The following is a 17,434-nucleotide window of genomic DNA, read 5'->3' as shown; positions in this document are numbered from 1 at the left end:
TATCAGTAGCCCTTCTCCAGAGCTGGAAAGTCCTTCCCCAGGTAGAGTCCATGGTGCAGGTGCCACCTGGCCTAGTTAGCTTCCTGTTGCTCTGGTAAAGACTGTGACCAAAGGAACTGGGAGAGGAAAGGGTTCTGGTAACACTCCATTACTGAGGTAGGAGCTCAAGAGGCAGGAACTGAAGCAGAGACCATGGAGGAAGCTGCTTACTAGCCTGGTCTCCCCACTTTCTTATCCAACCCAATACCATCTACCCAGAAGAAGCCCCACACACATTGGATTGGATCCTCCCACATCAATCACTAATGAAGAAAATGTCCTGGCCTGGAGAGATGGCTCAGCGGTTAAGAGCACTGACTTAGGTCCTGAGTTCATTTCCCAGCAACCACATGGTGGCTCACAACCATCTGTAATTGGATCTGATGCCTTCTGAAGACAGCTGCAGTGTATTCATAAACATAAAATAAATATATCTTTAAAAAAAAAAGGAAAAGAAAATGCCCTACAGACTGGCCTACTTGGCAGTATGATAGAGGTAACTCCTCAACTGGCATGCCTTCTTCCCAGATGACACTAACTTATGTAAGGTAACAAAAACACTAGCCCAGGATACTTCCCTTTTTTCTGTGGCTAACCCCTGAACTGTAGCAGGGCTATAGGTAGCTCTGTAAGCTGTTAGATAGGCTTCCCCATAGCAGCCCAGAGAGGTAACTGTCAATGCTCTTCTCTCTCTAGGCTCCTCTGGCTCAGCCTGAGTCCCCCACAGCCTCAGCGGGAGATGAACCCAGATCCACTCCTGAATCTGGGGAATCAGACAAGGAGTCGGTTGGCAGCAGTTCTGTTGGCAATGAGGGCAGCAGGCGGAAGGAAAAGTCAAAGCGCGACCGGGAGAAGGACAAGAAGAGAGCAGATTCCGTGGCTAACAAACTGGGCAGCTTTGGCAAAACCTTGGGCAGCAAGCTTAAGAAGAACATGGGGGGCCTGATGCACAGCAAAGGCCCCAAGCCTGGAGGACTGGGGAGTGGGTCTGGAGTAAGCAGTGGGACGGAGACATTGGAGAAGAAGAAGAAGAACAACGCATTGAAGAGCTGGAAGGCTGGCAAGGAAGAGGCAGCTGGGGATGGGCCGGTGGCCGAGAAGCCTGCGTCCGAGTCTGTTGGCAATGGAGGGAGCAGGTACAGCCAGGAGGTGATGCAGAGCCTGAGCATCATGAGGATCGCAATGCAAGGGGAGGGCAAATATATTTTTGTTGGAACCTTGAAGATGGGCCACCGGCACCAGTATCAGGAAGAGATGATCCAGCGTTACCTTGCAGATGCTGAGGAGAGATTCCTGGCAGAGCAGAAGCAGAAGGAGGCTGAGAGGAAGATCATGAATGGAGGGTTAGTTAGTGGGCCTCCTCCAGCCAAAAAGCCAGAGCCGGACGCTGGGGAGGACCAGCCCAGTGACTCCCCAGCAGAGTCCAGGGCAATGGCCTTCTCTCCTGCTTACCCTGGGGGCTTTACTATTCCTCGACCTTCTGGGGGTGGAGTCCACTGCCAGGAACCCCGGAGGCAGTTAGCAGGGGGTCCATGTGTAGGGGGCCTTCCATCATATGCCACCTTTCCCAGACAGTACCCTCCTGGGCGACCCTACCCCCACCAGGACAGCATCCCATCTCTGGAGCAGCCAGGCAAAGATGGAGTTCACAGGGGTGCCTTGTTACCACCCCAGTTCCGTGTGGCTGATTCCTATAGCAATGGCTACAGAGAGCCCCCTGAGCCAGACGGATGGGCCGGAGCTCCCCGGGGGCTTCCCCCAACCCAGACCAAATGCAAACAACCGAACTGCAGCTTCTATGGACACCCTGAGACAAACAACTTCTGCTCTTGCTGTTACAGGGAAGAACTGAGGCGGAGGGAACGGGAGCCTGGTGGGGAGCTGCTGGCGCACAGGTTCTGATGGCTAGAACCTTCGTGGGGAAAGGGGCTGAACAAAGAAAGTTAAGCTCAACTCTGGCTCATCAGGACCCAGCCCTGTTGATGGGGCAAGTGCAGAGCTGTGTGTGGGAGCTGGAGTGCTGGCAGGCCGGCAAGAGCCAGGGCAGGCGAGCGCGACCCCAGGGCGAGCACGACCCCAGGCCAGCGCTACCCCGGGCGAGCAGTACTGCTCCTGCTCACAGTTGACTTGAGACTGCAAGGCAGAGGGGGAGGGTCTGTCTCATAACCTCTTGCGCCCCAATCCCGGGGCCCAAGGGAAAGTAGGGAACTACTAAGTGTGTGTGGGTGGGAGGTGGGTGGACACCTTCGGGGAGGAACCTGGAAAGAAAGTTCTCAGTCGGTTAAGGAAAAAAATAGACCAAAGTTCACTGACTTTAGAAAAAAAGCACATGGTGGTGTAGTTGGGAGTATTGAGTGATTCTAAGATACTGAGCAAATTTGATTTTAGTTTGAATTAGGTAGATATTAGGGTTGGATAAATTCTTCCTGAAGGATCAAGGCAGTAATGTATGTGCTTGGCCTCGTTACACAGAAAGGGTAGTTTAAATCCCAGTGAATGGAAATAGGAAAGGGAGGAACTTAAAGGTGATTCTTTTCTAGAGAATTTTATGTTCTTCTAGATACTCATCTATCATCCATTCTAGTTTTAGGGGAGGCTGCCTGTTGCCCCATTTTTTCCTCATCCTTTTTAAGGACTGAGCTCAGCTAAGTTAAGATGTTGTGATTTTTTTAAAATATTTTTTTATTTTAAAAGCAAGTACCCTTTGGGAAAGAGAAGAGCAGTAAGAAATGGCCTTGAATGTGGGGTTTTCTTCAGGTGAGCGGGTGCAGAGTGATGTAATTTTTAACTACTTAGCAATAACCACATGTGGGTTTGAGCGCACCTGAGGAGGCGGAGGAGCCCAGGTGTTTGGCTAGACTGTTTGAAACAATACCAAAACCTCGATAGAGCACTAGCCTCTGCTGCTGTGTTTCTGTACAAAGCAACCTATTTTACTAATTTTTTAAAGAAAAACACGACCCTGACAAAATTTAAAAGTTACTTACTCCCGCCCCTATCTAAGTGATTTTTTTTCTCCTTCCTGTCTACTTCTGGAGAATGATCTTAACATCCTGGCTTCTTTTGTTAAGCCATAGCTGACCTTAATCTGTGGTTAGTTTATTAAAGTAATAAAAAATACTTTGTAAGAAGAATTATTTTTGTATTAGGACTGGTGTTGAAGCATGGGATGGGAGCTAGGGGCCACTTTGAAAGGGAGCGAGCTAGAGAAATATATTTTAGTGACCTGTAGTCACGGGCCACATAGTCCTGTGAGCTGATCTGCCTTTGGATTTCTCCCTTTTCCTGAGCCAGCCCTGTTCTCCAGAGGGGCAGGGGTGGACCCAGTGGTGAGAGCTCCCTTGCAATTTGCACAAAGCACAAGTCTGGACAGCTTATGCTCTGACCAGAGCTGTCTCTCAGAGCTTTAAACCCGAAGACTATCCTGCGCCAATTGTCCTTTCTCCTTATTTTTTCCTGGGGAAAAATCATCTATGCAATTCTCTACACTTGTGTATGCAATGAGGGGGGAGAGGGAGTGCACTGCTGTGTCCTGAGTGTTACCTGGGCCCCCAGGGGTGTGAGTGCACTGCCGAGTCCAGAGTGTTACCTGGGGCTGTTTCTGGGCCCCAATTTCTCTGCTGAGGTATGTCATCACCCACTGATGGAATGTAATCCCCATATTTGATGTAAGTCACAAATGGCTATATGTGCATGTTTGTGCGTGTGCGTGTGTGAGTTGAGACTCCAATGCATGTTTCCTTTGCCTAGTCAGGAAAATGATCACACACCCCTCTCTTTGGTAACAAAGCTAGTCAAGATTTCTTTTTGGAATTAAGTTTAAGAAGTTGTCCCCCACCCCCTCAAAAAGTTTGAAAGTCACTCACTTCCAAGTCTGCCAATCTGTTGATTTAATAATTTCCCAACATCATTTTTAGACTATTTTTTATTTGTTTCTTTGCTATGTAGCTCTGGCTAGCCAGCCTGGTACTTGCTATATAACCCAGGTTAGCCTCTAACTCATAGCAACATTCCTGCCTCAGTCTTCTGAGAGCTGGTAACCAGGCATGAACCACCACACCCAGGGTTTAGGCTGAAGCCGGTATGAGACAAACATTTCTGGCAGGTGCATAATTTAAAGATCTACAAGGAAATTGAGGGTTGGTTTTGTTTTGTTTTGTTTTAGATAGGATCCTATCCTATAGCCCAGGCTGGCCTTAAATGTATATGATCTTGCTTCAAACCTGCCAAGTGCTGGGATTATATCATACCAGACATTTTTTTAATTTCAGTATGTAAACATTAAAAACCCAAATTGAACAAAACATCAAAATCTTAGGATGTATCAAGAATGGTATTAAGGTGAAAGAGGTGACAGCCCTTAATTGAACAAATATAAGGACAAATCCTGTCTATTCAAATTGTGATATGTTCACAAAGGTATTTTTACATTTTTAATTTTTTTTTAAATACTGCATCAAGATCGTATTTCTCGATTTCTGCGTTTTAAGCACTCCTTCAGTTTCTTCCCAGTGAGTGGTGGATGAACGCCTCGTGCCTTGCTATCATCACCTTAGACTTGTCCCAGTTTCTGAAGCTTGAATGACACAGGTGAGCCCTTCACCAGAGCCCTCCTCCTGACTGCAGCCACCCTGTGTGCAGTGCTGGTGTCCTCCCTCCCGCAGCACACTGAGATCCTGCCTGCCTGCCTGCACGCCCGGGACTGCAGACAGCCCAGCAGGGGTTCTCCTTAGAATAAAACCAGGGAATTCCATCTCTGTTGGACTGCTGGGTTTGGACTTGATCTGTTCTTAGATTGTATTTAACACTCCTGTTTTTCAAAACTGAGGACAAATGAAGAGAATCAGAAAACTTGTATCATGCTTGTTTTTATTTATATAGTACCCAATCTTAATTCTGCTTGCCTTTCTAAAGAAAAAATACGTTCTCATCGCTCTTGCCTCTTGGCACTCTCACCTCTCTGCCCCTCTTGGGCTCCCCTCCCCTCCCCCTCTCTCCACGTGGTCATGGCCAGCCTCCACTTCTCCACTCTCCCTCCCTCCCTCCCTCCCCCCCCCCTCTCTCTCTCTCTCTCTCTCTCTCTCTCTCTCTCTCTCTCTCTCTCTCTCTCTCTCTCTCTCTCTCTCTGCCTCCACTTCCCATTAACTCCCATCCTCTGCCCTGAATAAACTCTATTCCATAACAAAAAAAAAAAAGAAAAGAAAAAAGAAAAAAGTTCCAGGGAAAGGGAAGGGAGGTCTAAGGTCATGTGGGAAATGGGTATTGGGCCTTTTAACTTTTTGTTAAATTAATTTTAATTCGGAGGGTGACTATTAAGGCACCAATTTTAAAGATGAGGGACTCTGAGACATTTATTTTTTTTAGTGAGGGCTGGTGAGATTTCTGTGTGTTTTGGGGTGAAGGAGGGGTTAAGGAGGGTGGAGTTCAGGAATGTCGGGGAAACAAAAAGATCATATTGTTGTTTGGAATAAGCAAGCCCGTGCAGTTACTGTGGTGGGGAGAAGGGGGGTTATGTGTGGCCACCAGGTGAGTCAAACCTCCCTGATTTAGGAGGGTCCTGTGTGTGGTGGGTGGGGGTGGACCAGTGTATCCTAGATGAGGTCAGACCTCACCTCTCAGGCTTACATTTAAGTGCAATTACTCTTTTTAATCCAGGGCATTTGGGGGTCCTACTAAAGTTTTAACGGAGAGAAATGTTCAGGGTTCTTACTTTTCTCCTTTCCACCTGACATGATTACACTCTTTCCACCCTCCATCCTCTGTACCATCCCCAACTTACAGCCAGTGCCCCAGAGGACGGCCTCCAGGCCCCTTACCTCATGCTGGCTTAATTGAGAATTGAAAAAGGTTTTCCTCATACTGAGTTTTGTAAATGATATAAATTATATCTTTTTATTTAGTTTCTAAGATGGTGTTGAGCTCCATGCTGTGCCTTAAGTAGAAGTACCTTCCCTCATCACAGGTTTCCACAGTCACAGACCAACAGCAGGAATTACCATGGCTTTATAGTGCACTTGGGAGGTGATCCTGAGCCCAGAGCCGGTTCTCCGAGGTCAGGCTCTGGCTGTTCCTCCTTTCACTCCCATGCCCAAGGCTCCAGGCACTTTATTTTTCTTTCAATAAAGGAGCATTTGCGTAATGATCGTCTGTGAGTTACTCAGACACCTCTGGACTGTGTCCTCTCTTTCCAAGAGGCAGCACCCAGCCACATAGCCATAGGCAAGAGGACAAAATTAGAAGCCATTTTCTGCTCTGGAAACATATATACCCTGGTTTGTTAATATTTTCTTCTTTCCCTCAATCTCTGTCACTGCAGGCTCAATGAGTCATACTGGTCTCTGAACATTTTGTGGATACCCAGTCACAAGTTATTGTGTATTGCCTCCTGTGCTTCAGCGAGTTAACAAGTACTGCCATGCTTTCGTGTAGCCTTCCTATGCCCCTCCTTCCCTTGGCTGCGTGGGCTGGGGGTAGCGGAAGTGATGGAAGCCGTCTAAGGACTGGGGTGGGAAGGACCTTGGCCTGTTTTTGTGTTTATAACTGGATCTGTGATTCATCCTGTGAGTCACTCAGCTCCGCCTTCCTCCTCCAGCTACCCCTCCCAGCAGCCCTTGCTCCTGGCACAAACCTGTAACTAGAGCGGGGGTCTGAAAATGGAAAAATTTGATAGAGCTCCTTGCCTGTCATCCATCCCCTTTCCATCCAGTGGACATCTGCGATCGTGCTGCAGGTGGTGAGAGTCTTCCTGTTAAGCTGTTGCTCAGCTACACCCGCTCTGTGCTGCTGGTTAGGTGATGGTGATCAGATAGATCACTTACCTCTCCGTGTTCTGACCATTTCCTCTATATTCTGCTGTTCCCATACCTCAAGATATTAAAGAACAGAATGTGGCTCTTCGAAGAAAAGTGGGGAGAAAAGTAGGTCATGGGGCTTTAAGCCACCAGGGCACATCTGCTCCTAAGCTGTTCTTATTACTTTACATACGTTATCCCAGAAGTCACCGAGGCCCGCGGTGGGGTGGTGGTGGGCAGCAGCCTTTAGGACTTTACAATCAGGCTTCTAGGCCCGCTTGCTAGCAAGTTCATCCCTGTTTGTTCCAGACTCTGCTCGTGCTGGCTTCACTATTTCCACAGTTGCAGCCAACAAAGAGAACTTTGGAAGCTGAGGCTGGGAGGATGTGTGCTGTAGGGAAGGGACTGTTGAATGTCGCCGCCCCCACCTAGGGATTGCTGCCTCTGTACCGACTCAAAGACAATAAAACAGCAGCTCATTAACACCTATTTTGTATTTCATTTCCTGTCTTCTCCGTGTTGAAACACGCTGCCCTCAAGTTGCATCTCTGTTCCAGACGCCTCCTAGCACCCTACAGCCCCATCTTTGCTTTTAGAATTCAGCAGGGAAGGAGGGGGAGAAGTGATCCTGGAACTGAGAAGAGGTTTCCAGTCCTTAGCTTTCAAAGTGCAGAACATGAATCATTCATTAGGAGATCAGGTGACCGGATTGGAGGGGCGGAGTCATGTACCTGGGCAGGGCTTTCCAGAGGAATAGGTGGCGACGGGAGTGGGGAGGTGCGCTCGTGGGGCGCAAAGGTGGTTTAGATACACCACGATCTTTTCAGAATTTTCTAGCTCCCGCCCCACTGCCGAGATTTGCACGTCAAAATACCTGTACTATGTCTGCATCACAGACACACCAACTTCCACCCACTCCATTCTGCCCCTCGGCCTGTCACGGTCTCCGGAAAAGGACACAGGTTCAGTTCCCATTTATGTCCCCTTCTCAACTCCTGTTAGGTTGTCAGAGGAGGCTGAAAATCAACAAAATCACAAAACCCACAAATAAACGAAAACAAAATAACATTTTAGTGTTTCATTTCTCCTAGAGAGCTAGCCCAACATTTAATTACATTACTGCTCCCCCTCGCCCCACCCTCTAATATTCACGAACACAAAGAGACTAGAACGTGGGTTTGGGTTAAGGGAATCTGGGAATTCCCCAGTTCCCCATCTTTCTTAAGCTCCTCCATTTCCTTTCTACTTTCAAAAAAAGAAAAAAAAAAAAGGTGCGTATTCTCCTTTAAGGGGCTGGGCATCTTGCCTGTTCTCTTTAGAGTCACCGAAGTTTCCAAAGAGCCTCCCCTCTCTGGGCAGGACACACCTTTCAAATAAGACCCCCGGAACTGTACTCCTGGCATACCAAATGCCAAATGCCGCTACCTCTCTGTCCTCCCCAGCTTCTTCCCACCACTAGGATTTAGCCTCTCCCCAGAGAGAGCAGAGCATCTTTGAGGACTCCCACCCTTAGCTGCTCCACTCCCGGATGGAGCCAGGGAAATGTGGTGGGGGGGTCGGGGCCAGAGTTTCAACATTGCCCCTCAGAAGGAGGAGCCAGAGACGGGGGTAAGGAGAAGGAATTGGAGGGGTGGCTAATACGAGGGTGTGAGTGGGATGCTGTGGAAATTAAGCGGGAAGGAAAGGACCCAGAGGAGGAGGGTTATCTGTTTTAACAACTGTCATGGAGCTGGTCTGCCTTTTTCAGTCTCGAGTTGTCTCATTATCCATTAACCAGGCCTCCTTGTCTGCCAGCCGCAGTGATCTCAGTTTCCCGGAGAGGAGTGGGGAGGAGAGGAGGAGAGGGGAGGGGAGGAGAGGAGAGGAAAGGAGAGAGAGAGAGAGACAGAGAGACAGAGAGACAGAGAGACCGAACAAATGAACTCAGTGGGGGTTCCCAAAGGCAGCTACTGAAGAAATCCCAGATTCTGAGGTTAGGAGGTCCCAGATTAACTCTCTCCCCTGCTCAGCTCTCTGGACCGAAGTCTAACCCAGGGCGCAGGATGCCAGCACCCAGCAGTCACCAGCTTGGCGGCTGCCTGGCCTCTGGTTGTCTCCCAGGTAAGGATCTGACCTCTCTAGATATCTTCTAAAGTTTTCCTACCGTATCCTTTTTTGTTTCCACCAAAGAAACCTCCCTATTCCTTTCCTTAAAGTATTTTTGAGGATCTTTCTCCTGCCTTCTCAGAGCTAGTGGAAGGCCTAGACATTGTTCCTTCTGCTTTCTCACTTTGCCTATCACTTTATTAACTATCCAAAGACCAGCGAGTGTCTATGTGCCAAGGTCTATGCAGAGGTTCTAGAGGTAAAAAAAAAAAAAAAAAAAAAAAAAAGTCTATTCTTTTCCTTCAATTAGAAGGATGGATGAGTAGCCACAAAGAAGTGTGGGCAGCACTGGGAATAGTTAGAACTTTGCTTCTCTTTCTCCCTTTTAGGGGAGCATATCCTAGCGTGGGCACCAGGACGGAGGAAAGGGCCAGGACTAGACTTGCCTGGAACTCTGATCTGCACTAACTTTAGGGTAACATTCCAGCCTTGTGGATGGCAGCGAAATCAGGTAAGGTGTTTAGTGTAATAGAAAAGACCAAAGCTGGGCATGGTGTTCCTAGCAGTTGGGGGTTGAGATGGAAGACCATGAGAGTCCCAGGCTAGCCTAGGCTACATAGCAATGCTGTTTATCTTGTGAAATTATCAGTGTGAATGGTAGAATTATTTCTATGGAAGCTGCCTTCTCCAGGGGAGGGACGGCTGTCAGATGTCTGTAGCATCAGTCTTGTGCCTCCTTTAGGATACTCCTCTGAGCAGTGAATATGATTTTGCCCTGATCAACATTGGGCGATTAGAGGCTGGTAAGTTTGAGGGTTTGGTAAAAGGGGCATATAAGCCCCCACCTTCTGTTCTCAGAAGACTGAGGGCTGGGCCAGGGTGGAGTGGAGGAAATGCTCCCAGAGAGATACCACGGTCTCTCTACTCTCTTGACTTCAGTGAGTGGCTTGTCAAGAGTGCAGCTTCTCCGTCCTGGATCTCAGCTTAAGTTCATTCCTGAAGAGGTTCTGATTCATGGCCGGGACTTCCGGCTGCTTAGAGTTGGTTTTGAGGCTGGAGAGCTGGCACCTCAGGCCTTCCAGGTAAGAACCCTTTACTTAGAAAAACCCTTCTCACTTAGAAACCTCAGGGCACCCTCCATGCCCCAGGTTCTCTCAACATTTCTCACTCCACTCAAGAAGAGTGACAGTCTCATGACGGGGAGGGGCCCGAACTCCATAGTCTGTCTCTGTCAGTTATGAGCAGCAGTAACTATGGGTAAGTTTTTACCTCTGCAAAATGTGGAGAGTTAGGTAATATTCCTAATTAATTCCCAACTTAATATTCTGAGTCTGTGGTTTTAGATTTGCTCCTCTGGCCACAGCACCTACCACTTGTGGAGGCCCCTTCTCTAGCACCTGTTTTAGCTGCTCTTCAATATTGGTGGTAAAGGAAGTAGAGAAAAATGCTCTAGTTGAACATTTTTACGTCTTCAGTCTGAGGCTAAAGGATAGGATATGCTCTCCTCCCAGGTAACCATGGCCATCATTCAAGCCAGAGCTCAGAGTGGGCAAGCCCAGCAGTACAGAGGAGTAACCCTGAGCAAAGCCGGTAAGGATGACGCTTCCGGTCAAGGGAATGGGAAGTAAGTCTGAAACGGAAGGGGCTAGTTGGACAAAATATATCTTCCTCCTCCGTTTCTTACTTTCTCCAGGCAAGGTCTCTGGCTCTAGAAAGCCGCCTATTCCTCTCTTGGAGACTTTAGAAGACTGGGAAACAGAGCGGAAGAAGCAAGGAGCCAGAGGCTGGAGGGTTAGCACGGTCAATGAGAGGTTCGATGTAGCTACCAGGTGATGGCTCCATCTGCCCTTCTCCTGCTGCCCTCCCAGTCTTCCAGTCTCTGTTAACCTAGTTTCAAAACCTGAGATCCTTTGGAATGGTCTTTCTAAAGTAACGTCCTTGTTAGAACAGCTTTCTTAGCACAGGTCACTGAAAGGCTGTGACTTTGCTTTGTTTTGCAGTCTTTCTGGTTACTTCTGGGTCCCTAATCGAATTCTGGACAGTGAGGTCAGAAGAACATTTGCACATTTCCATCAGGGCCGTGGACCGGTCAGTCTGAAACTTGAGGGTCAGGGGACAAGGGATGGGGAGGGCTTGTTGTGAGGTCATCGTGGGTGCAAATGTAGCTTAAATGTAGTTCTTCACAATGACCCTCTTCTCACCCATCTGAAGCGCCTGTCCTGGCACCACCCAGGAGGCAGTGACCTTCTCCGATGTGGAGGCTTTTATATAGCCAGTGATCCTAACAAAGAAGATATCAGGTGAGGGGTCTTGATGAGACCAAGGGCTAGGTATTCTGAGAAGACCCCTTGCCTTCATCCCCAACTTCCTTTCTTTCCTCCAGAGCAGTGGAGTCAGTGCTCCAGGCTGGGCACTCTGACGTTGTCTTGGTAGATACCTTGGATGAGATGCCTACTCTTGCTGATATCCAGCTTGCCCACTTGAAACTGAGGACCCTTTGCCTGCCTGGTGAGAATAACCTTTGAACCCTCACCCCTAACCTGGTTTACTATTTTGTATATTATAGATCCTTTAGCCGACTGATCTTTTTCCTATCCCATCCTCATTTGCCTACAGACTTACCAATAACCTGTTTTCTCTTGTTTTTGTTTTTAATTGATTTTGAAACAGTCTCCCTATGTAGTAACTTGGAGCTCACTGTATAGACTAGGCTGACCTCAAATTCTTAGATCCATCTGCCTCCCTCTCATCTGGGATTAAAAGCATGCACTACCACACCCTGATCCCCAACTTTAAAAATAAAACTTTATTGGCTGAATATGGGTGCGGTGGCACATACCTGTAATCACAGCATTTGGGTAGTAAACTCAGGAGGATTGCTATAACGAGTTTATGGCCAGCCTGAACTATGTACAAGACCCTGCCTCAAAACAAAAATAATAAAAAGCTTTATGAAATTCACTTTACCCATTCACTTAAGTATAATGAATTTTATTTACAATATTGTATACCCATAAAAGCCTTTAAAAATGTTCAGGATCAAATCCTAGACCTTCATTCATAGTTCATACCCAGTCTTAGGAAACGTCTACCAGACATTTTTTTAAAAGTTAAATAGGATGGATTTTTGTTTATTTGGGTTTGTTGTAGTTGTTTGGAAATTGTTTTTTTGTTTTGTTTTGTTTTGTTTTTCAAAATGGGGTTTCTCTATGTAGCCCTGGCTGTCATGGAACTCATTATGTAGACCAGGCTACCCTCAAACTCAGAGATTCACCTGCCTCTGCCTCTGTCTCTTGAGTGCACCATATATTTTATATTTAATCATGTGTATTTATGTCTATGGGCCATGTATTTGGGGGTGCTTGTGGAGGTGACTGGTGTTGGATGGCCTGAGCCTGGGAGCTGGAGTTACAGGTAACTGTGAAACAGTCAGGGTTCAGAGAACCAGAGAGGTCATCTGGAAGAGCAATCTGCACTCTTAATCACCAGGCCATCTCTTCGGCTCCCACTACAAAACTATTTTATTTTATTCTTTGTTTTGTGAGACAGGGTTTCTCTGTGTAGCTTTGGCTGTTCCTAGAACTCATTCAGTAGACCAGGCTGTCTTTGAATTCCGAGATCTGCCTGCCTCAGCCTCCCAAGTGCTGGGATTAAAGGTGTGCACCACCACTGCCCGGATCTACTTTGCTGTTTTTTGGGATAGAATCTTACTGTGTAGCTCTAGCTGTCTTGGAACTCACTATACAGACCAGGCTGGCCTCAAATTCAGATATGTCTGCCTCTGCCTCTGCGATTAAAGGCACACATCACACACATTAACCAGACTTCTTGACCCATCTGTGTAGCTGGTCTTTGCTGTGGATTCTTCTTTTTCCCACCCTTTACCCTCCACCCAACACCTCCAGTTTCAGACCCTATCACTAGATAGGAAAGAAAGAATAGAGGGGAGAGAGAGAGATCCCTGAATCTAATTTCTTTCCTTTTGTTTCTTCTTTGAGCACAACTACTAACAAATTGCAGTCAACCTCCCTGAAGGACCAATCTCTAGGGGCCCTAGCATTTATATATTCTCTGAAAAGTTCCCAGAATGTCAAATGTCACATAATTGCAGAAACTCTCTGCAGCTGGCAAAACCATGCCCTGGTAGAGCACGAGGTGAATCATAAGTCACTGCTTTGGACAGTCTGAAGCAGCCCACACCTGGGATTAAAAGAAAAAGACAGCTTTATACTTGTGTTTTATAAGAAAGCAAAATTGCAAACTTGTCACCACACATCTGGGTACAGACCTGGATCCTGGATCCTGATCTCTTTGACTTTTTTGCTCCCTCTGTGCTAGACTCATCTGTAGCTGAGGATAAATGGCTCTCAGCCTTGGAAGGAACACGGTGGCTGGACTATGTCAGGTGTGCCCAGCCTTCTAATTGTGGTTAATGATTCTGACTTCTCCAACCTTCTCTTGACTTAGGCTTTCCAATGGCCTTCTATCAATCCACCCTGTTCCCCAAGACTCACTGTTGTTGCTTGGGAGGAGGAGGAGCAGGCATTTGGGAATCTGCCTCTCTTCCAACACATTACTTTCTTCGTCATATCTCCTTTCAGGTCTTGTCTTCGAAAGGCCAGTGACATCTCAGTATTAGTGACATCCCGGGTCCGTTCTGTAGTGCTGCAAGGTGAGTTCCTCGGGTCAGTCCTTCCATTGCTTACCTTTGTCCTTCATGTGATTGGCTAGTGTGGAAGGGGAGCTTCCTTGTGCCCCTTTAATGCTAGCATCTTCCTGAGTGCCAGTTCATCCTTCAGAGCTACTCAGTGCCCTGCTGTAACAGTTGTCCTTAATTCCAAGCCGTTTTTCAGTCCTTCTCACCCCTTCATCAGTGGATAGGGAAGGGGCAGGGTGAGAAGGGCACTGGGGACACTGGTTTGGGAAGTGTGGCTCTGCTTTCTCTGTGACAATGGGTGTCTCTAAGGTGAAGTCTAGGAAGTGAATCATTTGAACTTTGTTTTCACTTTTCTGTGCCCTCTCCTTCCTGCCTTCGCCCCTCCTCATGTTTCCTCTCCTCACTCCCTCCTGTCCTAGTTTCTTGGACCCCCTTCTTTGTTCTTTTGTCACTTAGAGCTTGGCGATCGTGATTTCAATGGCCTCCTCTCTTCACTCGTCCAGCTGCTTTTGTCCCCGGAAGCCCGGACATTGTTTGGTTTCCAGTCACTAGTGCAACGAGAGTGGGTAGCAGCTGGACACCCCTTCCTGACCAGGCTTGGGGAAACTGGGGCCAGTGAGGAGGTAAGGACACCCTAGGGATTTTTGTTGTTTGGAATGGGGTCATTACTAAAGGAAAGAGAGTGAGAAAATTATGAAACCTAGTCCACTGGACTTGAACCCAGTCTGAATGGGTGTTGGGTTGAGTGGACACTCAGGCAAGTCAGCCTTGAATTCCTACTACTTTCAATTCCTATTTTAATCCCTGACCTTCAGTGTCCTGTTCTGGGTCCCTTTTCTTCCCCTTTTCAGATGCCTGCAGACACCCCACACTGTTTTCCCTTTTTCAGATGCCTGCAGACACCCCACACTGTTTTCCCTTTTTCAGATGCCTGCAGACACCCCACACTGTTTTCCCTTTTTCAGATGCCTGCAGACACCCCACACTGTTTTTTCTTCTCAGGCCCCAGTGTTTCCTCTCTTCCTTGACTGTGCCTGGCAGCTCCTCCAGCAGTTTCCAGCAGAATTTGAATTCTCTGAGTTTTTCCTTCTTGCTCTTCACGACAGCATCAGGGTTCCGGACACCCTCACCTTTCTGAGGAACACCCCCTGGGAGCGTGGGAAGAAGAGCGGACAGGTCAGTGACCTTTTAATTTTTTCCTGTTGAGCATTTCAAACTTTGGAATTTGTTAGGAAAACTGAGGTTTGTGGAAGGGGTCGGGGAGCTCACTTTAGAATCAGATTTTTGTTTTGTGTGTGATGCCAGAAATAGGAGGTAAGAGGTTTATAATTTTTTCATACGTGGGAAAGGGATACACACTGGTTTAACCATCCTTGTTTAACCATTTTGAGCATGTGCACATTTATGTAATGTGAATGTGACCATGTGCATGTCATAGTAATCCCGGGGAGGTCAGAGGGCAATCTCGGGCGTCAGTCCTCACCTGTCACCTACTGAGACAGCATCCCTGTTGCTTGCCTGCTGCATACTCCAGGCTAGCTGGCCCGTGAGCTTCTAGGGATTCATCGTCTTGTAGTAGCCCTGGAATGGCAGATCCTGAGCTGTGTGCTGGCTTTGTGTGGGTTCTGGGAATGCAAACTCAGCTCCTCACTCTCAATGGCAAGTGCTTTTATCCAAACCAATCCTGAGCTCAAATCACCCATCACCCCTTTCTTTGCTTCCTCTGTTTAGTTCAACTCGTACACACAAGTTTACACCCCCGAGTCTTCCCAGCCCCTAGCTGGAAGCCTTGCTAATTTACATCTGTCTGTCTGGGACTGGGATTTACGCTACAGCAAGGAACAGATATCACAGTTCCTTAATCCTGGCTACGATCCGGAGCATTGCCCAGACAGCAAGTTCCCTAGACAGCAGGTAAGATATCTGCACTTCAGCTCCTTTGACTCTCTCAAGTTCACGCTACTGGATGAGAATGACAGGATATCCGAGTCCCTCAGAGAAAGATACTGTCTTTTGCAGCTGTCACTTGCAACCTGCCTTCAGCAAGACAGATGTCTTGCTGAAGACATAGCAGAGAGCATTCTTTTGGTCTTCATCTGTTTGTCTTCTTGGTTCGTGTCCGTATAGTGCATGTCTCTCTAAAATGAGAAGGGAGGGGCTACATGAAGAGGCTGTAGTTTGTCACTGGCGCAATGAGTTGGGCAGCTAGGTATCCCTTCCCATTTCAGAAAGTAGTTATTTTCTCAGTTGTCGGTTGACTTCTTCTCTTTCAGCCAAGCCTCATGGTTCCTGGACCCCCCAGTTCTATGTGGCTGTTCTCTAGAGGGACCCTGACCCCCCTGAATCAGCTCTGTCCTTGGCAAGACAGCCCCTCCTTGCTGGCGGTCTCTTCTCATTGGCTCCCTCGACCTTCCAGATCCTCTGAGAGCCTAGCTGACCAGGAATGGGGGCTCCCCTCACACTGGGGAGCTTGCCCCTTACCTCCTGGGCTACTGCTGCCTGGATACTTGGGACCACAGATCAAGTTCTGGAAACGCTGTTACCTGAGGGGAAGGCCTGAGGTCCAGGTGAGCAGGGAAGACAGGTTGGATGGGGGAGAAAGAGCTGGAAAGACAAAGGGCTGGAGAAACTGGGGAGCAGCATTCCATGTAACAAACTGGGTCCACTTGGGATAGCAGTTGGTGGGAAAACTGCCTGTGGCTTGGACTGTGTAGAATCCAGAGCACTGTTCAAAGGGGAAAGAGTATAAGACTCTAGAAGTACCAAGGATCTTAATAGGAAACTAGCCAGGTAGTTGTGGCACACACCTTTAATCCTAGCTCTCAGGAGGTAGAGGCAAAGTGAGTTTGAGACCAGCCTTATCTACAGAGCTAGTTACAGGACAGCCAGGGCTATACAGGGAAACCCGTCTCGGAAAAACAAAACAAACAAACAGAAATAGAAAAGGAGCTAGAAAGCTAGACTGTAACACTCCGCTGAGCCCTTCCTTGCCTCTCCCTAGATGGGTTCCTCAGCTCTTACAGTCCCCGGCCTTCAGGATGCGCTGTCTCACCTTCAGGAACTCTTAAGAAAATGGACACCAAGAATATCTCCTGAGAACAACAGCAAGAAAAGAGATCCAAATACCATCCTTTCCCAGATCCGCTGAAACTGCTAGCCTTCTCGAAGGCAGGGCAGAGGGCGGGGGCTGCTGCTCCTCTTCACGGCTGACCCTGGTCAAGCTCCAACAGGCTCTGTACCGCTCACTTGGCAGCCAGCTTCTGTGGCAGATGGCGGGGCTGCCAACCTCCAGCTCTCCTGTCTGGTTTGGTTCCTGGAGCTATTTTCATTTCTTGTGATTTGAAAAATAAGAAACAAAACTAATTCCGAATGTGAGTGCCTCTTTTTCCAGGCAATTCTGTAATTTTTGATTGGCCATCCAAACTGTGATAGGAGAAAACCTCTTCATCAGTCCCAACAAGGTGTCCTAGAGATCTCATTCTCAACCACACTACTTGGAAATCTTTTCTTAGTCTTCTGTGGGAATGAGGTGAATAAGGGAGACACCCTCTCCTCCCACTGTGTATTTTCTTAGCAGCATTTCTATTTAAGGCGTTCATTAAAGCACAGTATTTCTACACATTGCCGGTATTTTCTTGTGTTGAATGAAGGTCTCAGCAAAGCGTTGGGGGAAGGGTGTGAACTGAGAAAAGCACCCATATCATTGTAAGGAAAAAAAGGATGCAAGTCAGGCGAGGCTTGGCAGAAATCCACATGAAACATGGGGAAAGCTCGCCCCTCTCCCACACACACCTTTTTTGAGACACGGTCTATATGTGTGTATTAGGCTAGCCTGGAACTCTTTTTGTTTTTCGAGACAAGT

At 47.7% G+C, this 17,434-nt stretch overlaps 2 protein-coding genes and 1 long non-coding RNA gene across 8 annotated transcripts in view; all 3 read left to right on the top strand.

Annotated features, from left to right (window-relative positions):
• The window catches only part of Otud7b (OTU deubiquitinase 7B), a 53,194-nt gene extending 48,300 nt beyond the window's left edge, over window positions 1–4,894 (top strand). For all 6 annotated transcript variants that reach the window (XM_052179721.1, XM_052179719.1, XM_052179717.1 and 3 more), the window contains one exon: window positions 736–4,894. In XM_052179721.1, coding sequence (XP_052035681.1) covers window positions 736–1,941 — 1,206 coding nt within the window. In that variant the 3' untranslated portion in view covers window positions 1,942–4,894. The remainder of the gene's footprint in view (window positions 1–735) is intronic.
• A 191-nt stretch (window positions 4,895–5,085) lies between these two features.
• Window positions 5,086–7,319, top strand: LOC127682962 (uncharacterized). Its single transcript, XR_007977463.1, has 2 exons — window positions 5,086–6,956; window positions 7,140–7,319. It is a non-coding gene; the product is annotated as an uncharacterized LOC127682962 (long non-coding RNA).
• Window positions 7,320–8,127: 808 nt separating this feature from the next.
• Window positions 8,128–17,191, top strand: Mtmr11 (myotubularin related protein 11). The gene is made up of 17 exons (XM_052179715.1): window positions 8,128–8,438; window positions 8,840–8,930; window positions 9,305–9,426; window positions 9,658–9,718; window positions 9,855–9,997; window positions 10,427–10,505; window positions 10,609–10,744; window positions 10,916–11,003; window positions 11,127–11,215; window positions 11,299–11,423; window positions 13,254–13,320; window positions 13,517–13,587; window positions 14,029–14,195; window positions 14,575–14,748; window positions 15,304–15,486; window positions 15,846–16,139; window positions 16,574–17,191. Exons 1-17 carry the CDS (start codon window positions 8,373–8,375, stop codon window positions 16,718–16,720), a joined length of 2,103 nt encoding a protein of 700 aa, XP_052035675.1. The 5' UTR covers window positions 8,128–8,372; the 3' UTR covers window positions 16,721–17,191.
• Window positions 17,192–17,434: the final 243 nt, after the last annotated feature.

The sequence above is a fragment of the Apodemus sylvaticus genome, chromosome 4 (genome assembly GCF_947179515.1).
Source record: "Apodemus sylvaticus chromosome 4, mApoSyl1.1, whole genome shotgun sequence".
Classification (NCBI taxonomy): domain Eukaryota; kingdom Metazoa; phylum Chordata; class Mammalia; order Rodentia; family Muridae; genus Apodemus; species Apodemus sylvaticus.
Note: the sequence above shows the minus strand (reverse complement) of the source record. Positions and strands in the feature narration are given on the sequence as shown.

Bases quoted from the DNA above. Each gene is read 5' to 3' on its own strand.
- Mtmr11 (XM_052179715.1), top strand. From the start codon at position 8,373: ATGTGGTGGGGGGGTCGGGGCCAGAGTTTCAACATTGCCCCTCAGAAG. The intron at 9,719-9,854 runs GTAAGTTTGAGG...TCTTGACTTCAG, and splicing joins CATTGGGCGATTAGAGGCTG to TGAGTGGCTTGTCAAGAGTG. The intron at 11,004-11,126 runs GTCAGTCTGAAA...ACCCATCTGAAG, and splicing joins TCCATCAGGGCCGTGGACCG to CGCCTGTCCTGGCACCACCC.